The sequence below is a fragment of the Gossypium hirsutum genome, chromosome D08 (assembly GCF_007990345.1).
Source record: "Gossypium hirsutum isolate 1008001.06 chromosome D08, Gossypium_hirsutum_v2.1, whole genome shotgun sequence".
In the NCBI taxonomy this organism is placed as follows: domain Eukaryota; kingdom Viridiplantae; phylum Streptophyta; class Magnoliopsida; order Malvales; family Malvaceae; genus Gossypium; species Gossypium hirsutum.
The window spans coordinates 57,604,547-57,617,474 of NC_053444.1; the positions used below are offsets into that span (position 1 = coordinate 57,604,547).

Sequence of the window (12,928 nt, forward strand, 5' to 3'; positions counted from 1 at the left end):
TATATCCCAAACCTTAAATCCATACCCCCTAATCCTTAAAATAGCACGGCCATCCAAAATAATCCCTAAATCTTTAATAATCATAAAATAGTTATAATTGATTAAACAATAATTAATAGTAAAAACTTTTTGTAATATTATCTTTATAATATTTATTTTTTTGTATAAAGTTTGAAATTTATAATATTTAATTTTATTGATAAATAAATAAATTTAAACTATATACTCATAATTTCAATATATTAAATTTATTATTATATATTTTAGAAATATATAAGAACATATTTAATATAAAAATTAATAAAACTAATTAATCTAAACTTAAACTCTAATATAACCGTTAAAACCCTAAACCCCAAATCCATAACCCCCTAACCCCTTACCCCTAAATCCCCTAGCCCCTAAAGCATAACCCTTAACCCTTAAATCCCCATAACCCCTAAACATTAAATCCCAAACCCTAAATCCATACCCCGACCTACTCCTTAAACTCTAAACCATATACTATAATTAATTCAATATTTAAAATTAATACCATCTCCTTTACGATTATATAAGAAATTATTTAATATATAAACTAAAAAAATCAGTAATGTATCCTTTTAAATAATAGTATTTTAATTTTTCCATTTTTAACAAATATTTTAAATTATTTTAAATCCTTGAGCATTAGCGGCGCTTTCCTAAAAACGCCGCTAAATCCCCGACAGCTCAGAAAACGGCGTCGTTGGTCTTAGGTATTTTTGCGGCGCTTTCCCAAAAACGCCGCTAAATCCCTGAGCATTAGCGGCGCTTTTCTAAAAACGCCGCTAAATCCCCGACAGCTCAAAAAACGGCGTCGTTGGTCTTAGGTATTTTTGCGGCGCTTTTCCAAAAAAGCCGCTAAAGCCCTAAGCATTAGCGGCGCTTACATAGAAATGCCACTAAATCCCTGACAGCTCAGAAAACGGCGTCGTTGGTCTTAGGTATTTTTGCGGCGCTTTCCCAAAAACGCCGCTAAATCCCTGAGCATTAGCGGCGCTTACCTAGAAACGCCACTAAATCCCCGACAGCTCAGAAAACGGTGTCGTTGGCCATATGTATTTTTGTGGCGCTTTCCCAAAAACGCCGCTAAATCCCTAAGCATTAGCGGCGCTTTTCTAAAAACGCCGCTAAATCCCTGACAGCTCAGAAAACGGCATCGTTGGTCTTAGGTATTTTTGTGGCGCTTTCCCAAAAACGCCGCTAAATCACTGAGCATTAGCGGCGCTTTCTTAGAAACGCCACTAAATCCCCAAAAGCTCCGAAAACAGCGTCGTTGGGCTTAGGTATTTTGCGGCGCTTTTCTGGAAACGCCGCTAATGTTTACTTTCAGCGGCGTTTTCCATGAAGCGCCGCTAATGATCTATCTTTAGCGGCGTTTGTTATCCAACCGCCGCTAAAAGCCTGTTTTGGTGTAGTGCTACAAGGGCCACGTGCCAAAAATTGACTTCCTTCAAGTATGGTTCAATCAACGGTGATGGAGGACCGAGTAGATTATGAATATGGCATTGTAAAATTTGATCTTCCGCCTATTTACGTCAAAATTATAAAAAATATTAAATTAATATATAATAATTAAATAAAAAATTAAACACGATTAAAATTTATTTTACCATTTGCAATTGATTGACGGAGATGTGCTTCTTATTAAGATGGATTAGAGACCCGGCCATTGCTAAATTATATAGAACACAAAAAAAATTTAATAAAAAAATATTTCTTGAAAATATTAATAAAAAATAGAATTTAGATAGAAATAGAATTTTAGTAAAAAAAAATTAAAAAAGAGTTTGAGAGAGTTTTGAGAGTGGATTGAGAAATTTGAGAGATTTTTGAGAGAAATGTGAGAAATTAGTAGGTGGGGGGTTTTATAGTTTTTTTTTTACCGTTGGGAGGGGGGCAACGACTATTTAAAACAGTCATTGGAAGTGACCTTTGGGGAGAACGCGCTGAGCTGGAAGCGTTTTACTGATCAGAGGGGAAACATGCTTCCAGCTGGAAGCGTTTTTTTGAGTTTTCTCTGAAAACGACTCCAGCTGGAAGCTTTTATAGAAAATAGTCCATTCCCATAAATTTTCAAAAAAAATCGACCTATTTATATTATTTTAAAAAAAGGGCTTAATTTGGTAATTTAATCACTTTTTAGATGACTGTTTAAGTAGTAGTAATGAAAACTGTCTCTTTCAATAGCTCCAAAGAAGGCATTACCATCAATCACCATTGTAGTTAGCTGGAATGGAACCATCCCTTTGTCCTCTTTCTCCATTTTGATTAATAGTAACCATAGTTATTTATTTTCCTAATATATTTTATTTAAGAAAAAAACACAGTTTTTGGACAACATTTTCAACGAGTTCTATTTGAATTTAGAATTACACTGTCTCATATTCAGACATCATCTGTTCGGAAGTGATACTATGCAAGAAAATTTGAGAATTTAGGAGATAGGAGCAGTGATGAATATTACAAAATATCTCCTTTTGCATTTTCTCATTGGTATGTTTTGGTGAGAAAAAAAAATTAAAATGCAGGTTAAAATATGTTGGTAGTTTTGATTTAAAAATCATCCTTACTATTTTTCATTCTTAGTTAAGTTGATGGATAAAATAAATATGTAATTTTAAATATCTTAAATTTTGTAAAAAGGATGGAGGCTGGCATTATAGTTTGACCTAATTTTAAAAAGACTTTAATTTGCGATGATTTATTTTTATGAAAAATCCTCTTTCAAGCTTTTATTTTTATTTTTACTCAATTAAACAAATCTGAATAAACCCTCCTAAGTCCTAATCTTATTTTCTTCATTCAGGTTGGTTTAGCATAGAGCTAAATGAGGTAATCAAGTATAACAAAGTGAAGTTACATAACAATGAAAAAGAAAATATCCTCATCTTTGTTGTGTGCATGGCATCTAAATCTCGACCACAAAAAATGAAAAAACAAAAATTCCGTTGGGACACGCGTCAATTCTTGTGGCGAGAAGCATGAAAAGTTCGTAGACTTGAATGATACTTCCAAACTCCCTGCCTTTATATCAACTTCAGGACCTTCTCTCCCTTCACTACCATACCTCCCCGTCTCACACCTTAACTCCTCAACTCCCACACGTTTACGAGTTAATTTGGTAGCAGCATGGCTGGTTCAAGTGCCATGCTTGTGCAGCTCACTCTGATGCTTGCTTTACTCTCATGTTCAATGGCTCAAAGTCCATCGGCATCACCCACAATGTCACCAAGTTCAAGCACCACCCCCTCTCCCGTTGCCACTCCACCACCAACCACCATGACCCCTCCCCCAGCCATGACTCCAATGTCAGCACCCGCACCGTCAATCCCCATGGCTCCTACCCCTTCAACTACTCCAATGGCCCCAACCCCATCCTCTGTCCCAGAGGCACCAACCCCATCAATGAACAGTTCACCACCGGCACCTCCACCTGTGACGCCTCCATCTATGACGCCTAATTCAGAACCTACAGCTACAGCTCCACCTCCAGCCATGACCCCTGGGGAGGGCCCACCAGGTTCCGCTGCTTCTACACGTGAATACACCATGTCCTTGTTAGCATTGCTTGGAGGAGTTGCACTCTTTGTTTAGGACACTTCTTTTTTTGGTTTCGTTTACTTTGATGTAGATTAAGCTATTTATTTGTGTATTCTTTTTTCCTTGTTCCATTTTCTCTCTCTTCTCGTCGATTCTTGGAGCTGATGCTTTTGTGATTTGTGAGGGCTCTTTTGTAGCATTTTTACTTTAGCTTAATAAAGAGAGACTTTGTGATTCTTGGTTGTGTTACTGTAATCTTTAGTCCAATTATTTTCTTCTTTTTTTGCCTTCTTTAGAATTAAATCATGTTAGACTAATTATTTTGCTGAAAAAATGGAGAAAATAATACTAGAAAATAGTGAAAAAAGGCTGGTTACTTTTAAGGACATTCCTTACTCTGATATTAACACACACGCACCAAAAAGCTTACAACTGGGATTATTAGTCCTAATGGACTATGGCTTTATTATTAATAAATAATACATTAGTTTACAAAATTTCAATTAGTCTAATCAATATGGAAGTACTTATATTGAATTATAAGAATTTAATCCTCTAAATATGGAAAAACAACAACTTAAAAAAAAAATTAAATATACTCAATGTTGGACATATACATGTATACCCAACACTACCGGAGTCCGAACAACATGGCTAGAAGTAAGATGAGTGTGGTTGGTAGAAGTGTGGATAGAAAGATGGAATAGGTGCAAACAATTGGTGGTGGTGGTGGTGAATGGGTGATGCCGATAAATATTGTCAGAGAAAAAGTTAGGTGCTAGCTGTTGTAGACTTTGGGTGGATGATGGAAGAGTAATTAACTTTTGGGGATAAAAATGAGAGTTGCCCTTGCCTTTGGGTTCTCTTTTGGACGGAGACCGGGTAATATTAAACACGATTTAAAGAACGAAAAAGAAAAATTAACATGTATGCATGGATACCTCAAAAGCTATATACAGATTATTATTAATGAATCAAATTTTATATAAATATAAAATACTTCAAATATGATGATTATATGACAGTACATTAATGATATTGGATGCATGAGTTGGTAGGTCTAAAGAGAGGTGACTTGGGATAGAATGGGAGGGATGTATGATTGGCTGTTGTGGGCCTAAAACTCAAAAGACAAAACAATTGCTAGCATGAAAGGGACGTGCACATGGGGTGCTTGCCTTGCCCTCACCGACAAATACATATTCTTATAGTCTTATAACCTATGTAAACTTCAGATTAATTGGAATTAACTATCATGATAACAGCATTGGATACCTATTAAAGATGTAGCTGTAACATTTAATAAAGAAGCATTGCACTAAAAACATCTTTATCTTATCCTCCTTTTCTTGATGAATAGTGAACACGATCTGTTCCAGTTAAAGCTAGACAGACTCAGTCTGGGTTCTTTCCCGTGAGTCCACTTGTTTATTGGAACCATTATCCCGCTACACTTGCTAAGAATACAAAAATTCACGGACTTACCAGAACCATGAAGAAGAAGCAGTACTCATTCTTCCGTGGTCTTTGCCTCTTCGGGGAATCCTGTTTGAGGAAAACAAGATCATTTACGCATAATTTAACTAAGAATAGAAGGTTGTATGATTGGATGTATATATTCATTAGTTTGCACTGTTTCTTGAAAGAAACAAGAATTTTTCTAAATTAAAAAAAAAAAAACCCTGCAATTTGGATAAAAATAATCAAACCAACAATGTAGAGTTTTCATGGAAGCTATAACAAAGAATTGCATCAAGGGGAAAAAAAGGATGTCATTGAAAGATTACAATATGCAAAAATGAGTGAATTCCTCTGGATATTAGTTTAAGTAGCTCTATCATCTGTTTGGTGTAATCATGTCTATTGTTTAATCAGCTCATTAAGTTGGTCATCGACGGATTTGATTTACTTTGGTATCCTTCTCCTTTGGCTCACATGTCATGATGGTTAACACCACTTCTGCATTATCAGGTTGGAGCACCTTGCCAGAACTTAAAATCCTGTTCCAGTCGGAAATGTTATCGAATAAGAACTTTGGTATAACACTTGAATGGTTTTTGGTTTACTTATCATACTTTGTCATCATCTATTTCTCCTTTGTTTCCTTCGGCAATAGAAGCATTCCGAACATGGAGATTTAATTTTACTAGAATAACTAGCTTGGAGCTTGCTTGGGGATATTTTCAGGTCTTCCATGAGAATCTGACGAAGCTTCAGATTCTCCTCCATAAGCTCCTCGATGATTCGTTGATGTTTCAGCACCTAAATGGAAATATAAGTTTCAGTACAAATGTAACGCAATCCTAATAAAATGAGAAGAATTAAATATATCTCGAGAACCTTGCAGCATTCATCATGAATAAATCTTTTTGACACAAAATTTAAATATAGCAACCAATAAATTCCGATATTAAGAAAATCTTACATCTAATTATAATTGCTTTCGGCCAATATTTATGTGTTCTCCCACTAAATAATCAATAATCATCTTAGCAAAAACACCAGCAAACAAAATGGCATCAGATTGGGGTGATAAAATAAATAAGGAGTATTACCAGTTGAAGTAAGTTGTTTTCAGAGCGCAACCGTTCAGCCTACAAAACAACCAAACCCAAGTGAATTATCTCTGCTGCTTACTGCTATCACCAGTGACCAAAATAAGAGCAAAAAAATAACTGCTTGTTGCACGTTAAAGCATGTTCCTTTTGAAATCTTAACATACCCAACTACTGTTCCAATTGCTGGAGTGAAATGATGTTTCTCTCCCATTAAGTGTATAAAATGAACTGATCTCACCTCAAGCCTTATATTGCACAAATTTAGCCTACAGGCATCCCATAATATTTTATAAAATTGACATTCCACATACAAACTCAATGCTGGAATGCCGATAAGAGATAGAAAAAGTCTCAAGCAATGAATTACAAAGCCAAATTCACAAGCATATAGGCATCATTGCATACCAGTTCACTTAGGTTAGTCTCATCTTCCTTCAACAATGGATTTTGCAAAAAGCTATTAAGAACTTTTTCTGTTCGAGTCCCGAATGATGTTTCATTTGGAGATTCTGATGAAAGTTTTTGATAAGCTGAACCTCTGCTTGTATTTCCAGGTCCAGGCAAGCCTTGAGATGTAGTATCTGGTAGATTTGGCAGCAACTGCTTCAATTTTCCATGCGGGCCTTGAATAGAGGGTTCATTTGTTGTGGTCATACCACTTTGAAAGGATGCAGGAAAAGCACCTTCATTGAAGGGCAAGTTGGAAGATATTCCAAACTTGTTCATCAATTTAGTCATTGTTTGCTAGAAGTTTCAGATAAAAACTTAGTTACAAATAATGCAAAAAAAAGAAGAGGAAATATGGATATTATATAAGAAATTATACGCACCATAACACAACATTGAATTTGATTCACCACCCCAGGCTTCACAGCAAGTCCTGCAATATAAACATTTCTTTTCAGTCAAAAAAGATGTAATTTATTTTCATTCATATGATAGACAGATAATTAATATACAAGATTATTTGTACTGTGAGTTTGCGACATGAAGATAAAGATATCAATGTCCGTTAAGGCATAAAGATAAAAGTAAAGCACATTTTGACGATGATGCCCCTTATGCAGATGCTTTAAATTCAAATGAAGAGGAAAGACCGAACGAATTTTCATGTTGCTACAAAAGACATGTCTGAGGTTGCTAAAATCCCCACCACAATCAGCTATTTTGCAACAATCATATGAGCAAGTAACGAAACTAAACAATCTGGTCTTGAAATTTATCTGAATCACATGCTGATGACACTAACACATTTGTACAAAGTATAAAATGTAGAAACCAACAAGGAAATCAAGAGAAAATAATCAGTAGTTTCTCTAATCTTGAAACATTTAGGCACACATATTGGTATGCAATACTTAATTGAGTAGTCGGGCTCAGACTTTGCAATAAATGTATGCGACACCATACCTAATACAAGTGCATCAATACAGTAATACTTATTGAGTTAATTATTTTCAATATTATAGCATACCAATGCCAAAACCATGGCCAAGACCGACTCCACATCCGATCCCTGCTTCAACGTTCTTAGCACCCAACTTCCTTAACTAAAAACATGAGAAAGACTAGATCAGCAGATAGTGAAATATCAAACAAACAAAATCAACAACAAGAAGAAAAAAAAAACTGAAAAATGATTCTGGAAGTTATATATTCGACTTACAGCACCATTTACATGTCTGCTAACACCAGAAAATGCATCAGTTGCTCCTCTAGTTGCACTCATAACTTCGCCCAGCATAGGTATTCGACCTGGTATATACCACAAGCATAAAATCATAATCAGAAACACCAGCCAAACTTATGTCAGCTAACAATAGCATAGTGCATTTCATCGTAGAAGATGATCATCAATCATAAAGGTTTTTCCCTACTCCATTCATTTCTCGTTCCAAACACTAGCCATTACCCAATTTGTTCAACACAATAAATGAAGAGGAAGTGATAGAAAAACTGATACATACAGAGTTTCTTATGAGGCAAATTGGGATAAACACAATCATTCTTGGGACTAAACAAACCACCCCAGTGCATCACCACAATTCAAGGATTTAGATTTTTTTTTTTGCATAAAAAATGTACTAGAAAAGAAATGAATGAGCAGTACCGAGGTTTATAGGTCGACCCACGCCTATACCAATACCGCAACCAATTCCAAAGCCAGTAAATACTTGACCCACTTTCAAGACAAATGGATTCTCCAATCTGATTCCTTCAAAGCCCTTTCTTTGATTGGTTGCTACCACCACTCTAGTGTCACTGTTTTTGATATTACTCTCCATTACTAATCTTTAGAAACTCTCTCTTTCTCTTCTTCTTGCAAAGTCCCAAAGAAAACTGTGTCTCATATGGGGAATTTTGACATGTTCATTTTTTGTTTGAAGAAGCAAAGGAATCTGTCTCCTTTACTTCTTCCCGTCTCTCTGCAACTAAAACATAGGCAATGAGGGTAGATATCTTCTAAATTGTCTGTTTCTTTGAGTTAATGGGTGGACTGGATTTTTGTCTTTCGATTACATTTTGGGCTAAAAGGCCCGTAGTGATGAATTGTGGGCTTGCTTTTAAACTCTTGATCCAACTGTGATCAAACTTCGACTCAATTAAGAAATTATTAATTCATAAAATAATAAGTATTATTATGGAGGTATTTTATCATTTTATATAAAATTAATAAAAATAAAGTACACTAAAAAATTAGTGTCACGTTAAATTATGATTTATTAACCCATTGTTGACCTTCTTCAAAAGTAGCCTGAAACTTTAATACAGAAAGATTAGTTGAAGGTGAAAATTATAGATTAAGATAATTTCGTGAACTTTGAAAGCGTGCACGCGCGAGTCATTTGTTACACAAAGGATTATATGTTAAAAAACCCTCAAACTCTTGTATAATGTTTTCTTTAAAAAATATTTAATTAATATTAAAACTTTATTTATATGCAAAATACACATAAAATATCATTCTATATCTAAAAGAAAGGTGACCTTCCTTGCCTCACCCAAACCATGCTCCCAACTCTCTCTCTTTTTCTTTTATTGCATTTTATCAAAATGGTTCAGTTTTGAGCTTTGGTACTTTTAATACCTTTAAATTTAAGATTTAATTTTTAATATAAATTGGTCTCTATATTTTTTATAATGTTATTAATTAGTCTACGTAGTTAATATTGTCAACTTTTCCATTAAAACATTACGTGATTTTATATTACTTAAATGTTTTAAGAGTCCTAGAGATTAACATGTGGTTTTCTGTTCTTTTGAACTTTACGTCGGTCTTATCCTTTCTTTTTGCAATTGCATAAAACAAATTAAATTTCAATTATGCTTAATTTTGAGATTTAATTGCTACACATTAATTTCTAATGTAATTTGGTTATTGTATTTTTATAATATTATTAATTAGTTTGAATAGGTAATATTATTAATTTTTTATTAAAATATCAAATGGATATATATAATTTGAATGCCCTAGGAGTCTTAGAAACGTATATATAGCTTTTTTTTTTAATATTATAAGATAATGATCAAATTTTAGTTTTAACCTTATACTACATTGAAACTTGGGATTTAATCTATATATTTTATTTTTTGACATAATTTGATATTTATACTTTTATATTGCTATTAGTTAATCTAAATATTTAATGTTGTTAAATATTTTTTAATTAATAAAAGAATAATTATTTTTAAGTAACTCAATTAAAACTATTTAAAAAAATTAAAATAAAAAAGATATCATATACGGATGAGTGTATAATAATATTTATACATCTTTAAAAATTGATGATGAATATTCAATGTAATTTTTAAACTATTTAAAATAAAAAATAAAAAATATTTACACTTATGAGTAGGAACAAAATCTAAATGGTTTGGATTGGTACTAACAACTACGTTAAAGACATTTTATTTTTGTTTGCTAAAACAAGGCCATATTTTCTTTCATTATTAATTTCGTAAAGCTATCGTGATAACAACTTCATTTAGCCACCACATTAGGACACCATTAAAGTTATCTTTTGGTTGAGATTCTGGTCCTCTCAGGTGCATCATATGTTGATGTCAACATTAACAAAGGAAGAACAAGGGTTTAATTTTGTCTCCAATCCCTGTATTCTTTAGATTTTTGAAAGTCTTCCTACTTTTAATTTTAAGTTAGTAAATTCAAATCAAACACATTAAATTTTAGAAGTTTAAACAACACAGGGAGAACAAGCTTGGCAATGCCAACAGATTTAAATGACAAATAAAAGGAGAAATTATTAGCATTTCCCTTTTTCTTTTTATAGCATTTTCGATTCATGCTGCTAGTTTAATGGCCCCTCTACTTGCTAGGAATTGTGACAATGATATTCACAGTGTATTTATCTTCCTGAAGAGAAGGAATAACAATGACAAGCCCACCCAACGTCGATCTAAGCCAATACGAAACATGCGCAGGTTTATTCCCATCTCCAAAACTAACTTCATTAGCCCCCAAATCATCCCATTTTGCACGATTCAAGACTCCCATCTCTGCTTCTTTCGACATCCCTTGCTTTGAGCAGCTTTCAACTTTGATGGACTCAAACGATTCGTTCACAAACAGGGAAAATTCTCCACCCACAACACTTCCTAGGTTGCTCTCGGCTTCCTCCAGACAGGCTAATGCCATTTTCCTGCACCAGTCACTCCCTGGACTTTCAGTTTCAGCTTGGATCTGGAAAATCATGGTTTTGGCTGAGTTTTTGCTTGAATTTGATGTGATGATGTTAGGGGAGGCACCATTGGTGTTTTTCAGACCAGGAAGGTAGAATAAAGGAAGCTTTTGTTCATCGTTTTTGTTGATAATAACCTTGTTGTGAATATCTGCCCATGTCTTAAGGAATTCTTTCATTAACAAAAGATCTGCCAGAAGAATACTGCAGCTAATCCCAATTGAATATCCACCACACTGGAAATTAGTAACCTGTAAAAAAATAAATTCAGGGTCACTAAAATCTCATCAATAGACAGTTTTGTTTTTGTTTTTTGGGGGTACCTGAACATAAAAGAGTGGGGAGAACTGTGGGTTTTGCTCATCAATATCTTTCCAGAAAACAAGCTGAGCTTCAGCATCTTCCCTTTGTTTCAAATCAAGAAAATCCGACAGATTCATCTGAATCCTTGCCTCAATGAGTCTAATGCCGCAGTCATTGGAAACAATCTCCAATTCTCCATCGTTTCGTTCCCCTTTCCGAAGACGACCAGAAATCATTGGTTGCTCATGTAAAGCTCTCCCAAGTGTTTCCTTGATCCACCCAGCCAGTAACCAACCAGAGTCTTCTTCTTTCTCCTTCATGTAGTACTGGACCACGTTCAAACACCTTTGGAAAATCCCGGGTCCTACAAGCTCCCCTGCCAATACTTGTCGAGTCTGTCGTGGTTCAGTTATCCTCATCGGAGTCACTGTCTGAATAGCTTCAATGGATAGTTTAGGGAGAAAGGTAACGGTGTGGTTGGCCATCTTTGGGGTGTTCAGCTGAACTCTTTCAACTGAACGGGTGTCTAATTCCCTTGGTTATATACAGATAGAAACAAGTCCACCTCAAAAATGTGTTTGATCAAAAGAAATTAGCTGGTTTTTAAAAGTACAAAAATGTCATAGCTGTGCTTGATTAAAACCAACCATTATGGTTTAGTAGTTTAATTGATCCCAAAAAGGAATGCGCAGATGGTTAAACTTTGGGTGTTGAATGAGAGGGTGGACCCATAGATGAGGAACGACCGCAAGGAAGGAATTACCGGACAATAAAATGGGGCGGCATTTGAAATAGATATTAAGTGATGGATGGGGTTGGTGGCTTCATTTACTGAGTGTGGGAAAGTTGATCTTAAAAACACCCAACGCCCAGATCTCCTTAATTAATTAGATAGCATGTAAACATCACTCTCGTCTAAGTGTAAGCACCAGCTGGCTCTATTTGTTCCGCTACCCCTACGCAATTAATGTAGTGGCAAGTTCTCACGCTTTCATTCTTGTTTATCTTTGTTTTTGTTGGCTGGTGATTCAATCTCACGTCGACTTGTTTTAATAATAACTATATTCTTTTAACAGTGTTTTCATTTTTCAATTTAATTGTTTTAGATTGTACCAAGAAGCTTGTAAAAAGAATGAGAGTGACAGTTCACCTTTTTTTCTTAATTTTTTGAACAACTTTGTTTGTATTGCTTTTTATAGTATTTTTTTAGAAAATTAGTTAATCTAATAATGTAATAAACATATTATATTAAATTTTTTTACTTTTTTTTAATTTAATATAGTATTTTTTAAATTAATTCTCATAGTATGTTTTTTCAAAAATTATTTTTTAGAATTTTTTTCAAAGGATTATCGAATGTTGAATTTTGATATTTATGTTGAATAATATGTAAAAAATTTATTGTCTAATCATTTGGTGATGATGAAAAGACATTACTTTGACCTCAACACTCGTAAATGTTGAGGTCGTGACGACTAGTTTTTAGGATTCTCCCAAGAATCTAGTACTTTGCAGTTGTAGATAGGGATTTGATGTGATAGACCATTTATTATTGTAGCAAGTTAGTGTTAATTTTGCTAGATTATTTGTTTTTAAGAATTATTAAAATCGTTAGATTTGTATTTATTTGTTGTTACATTTGTTGAATATGTTCTACATATGGTATAAAGAAGTTGTGTTATTGTTTTTTGCTTTTCATTATAATAAATTAGCATTAATTTTGTTGAATTCTTTGTTATTAAGGGTTGTTGAAATCGATAAAGTTTTTTTTTTGTAATATTTGGAATGTAATATTTGATAGCC

The 12,928-nt window shown here is 34.0% G+C and overlaps 3 protein-coding genes across 5 annotated transcripts; all 3 read right to left on the reverse strand.

Moving 5' to 3' along the window:
• Positions 1 to 3,221: 3,221 nt before the first annotated feature.
• LOC107929362 (glycine-rich cell wall structural protein 1) lies at positions 3,222 to 3,575 on the reverse strand. Its single transcript, XM_016860756.1, has one exon. It carries the CDS (start codon positions 3,573 to 3,575, stop codon positions 3,222 to 3,224), a length of 354 nt encoding a protein of 117 aa, XP_016716245.1.
• Positions 3,576 to 3,635: 60 nt separating this feature from the next.
• On the reverse strand, positions 3,636 to 8,637 carry LOC107929386 (uncharacterized). 3 transcript variants are annotated; one of them, XM_016860792.2, is made up of 8 exons: positions 8,233 to 8,591; positions 7,789 to 7,877; positions 7,597 to 7,672; positions 6,953 to 7,002; positions 6,528 to 6,866; positions 6,120 to 6,158; positions 5,640 to 5,826; positions 3,636 to 5,564 (listed from the first exon to the last, which is right to left on the reverse strand). In XM_016860792.2, the coding sequence occupies exons 1-7, from the start codon at positions 8,405 to 8,407 to the stop codon at positions 5,647 to 5,649; spliced, it is 948 nt and encodes a 315-aa protein (XP_016716281.1). In that variant the 5' UTR covers positions 8,408 to 8,591; the 3' UTR covers positions 3,636 to 5,564; positions 5,640 to 5,646. The 3 variants fall into 3 exon arrangements, 2 of the variants coding, with proteins under 2 accessions (XP_016716281.1, XP_016716280.1); XM_016860791.2 differs by having other exon boundaries at positions 3,636 to 5,826; positions 8,233 to 8,637; XR_005916916.1 differs by lacking the exon at positions 3,636 to 5,564 and having other exon boundaries at positions 5,668 to 5,826; positions 5,990 to 6,158.
• A 1,728-nt stretch (positions 8,638 to 10,365) lies between these two features.
• Positions 10,366 to 12,111, reverse strand: LOC107929395 (taxadien-5-alpha-ol O-acetyltransferase). The gene is made up of 2 exons (XM_016860802.2): positions 11,146 to 12,111; positions 10,366 to 11,073 (listed from the first exon to the last, which is right to left on the reverse strand). Exons 1-2 carry the CDS (start codon positions 11,608 to 11,610, stop codon positions 10,450 to 10,452), a joined length of 1,089 nt encoding a protein of 362 aa, XP_016716291.1. The 5' UTR covers positions 11,611 to 12,111; the 3' UTR covers positions 10,366 to 10,449.
• Positions 12,112 to 12,928: the final 817 nt, after the last annotated feature.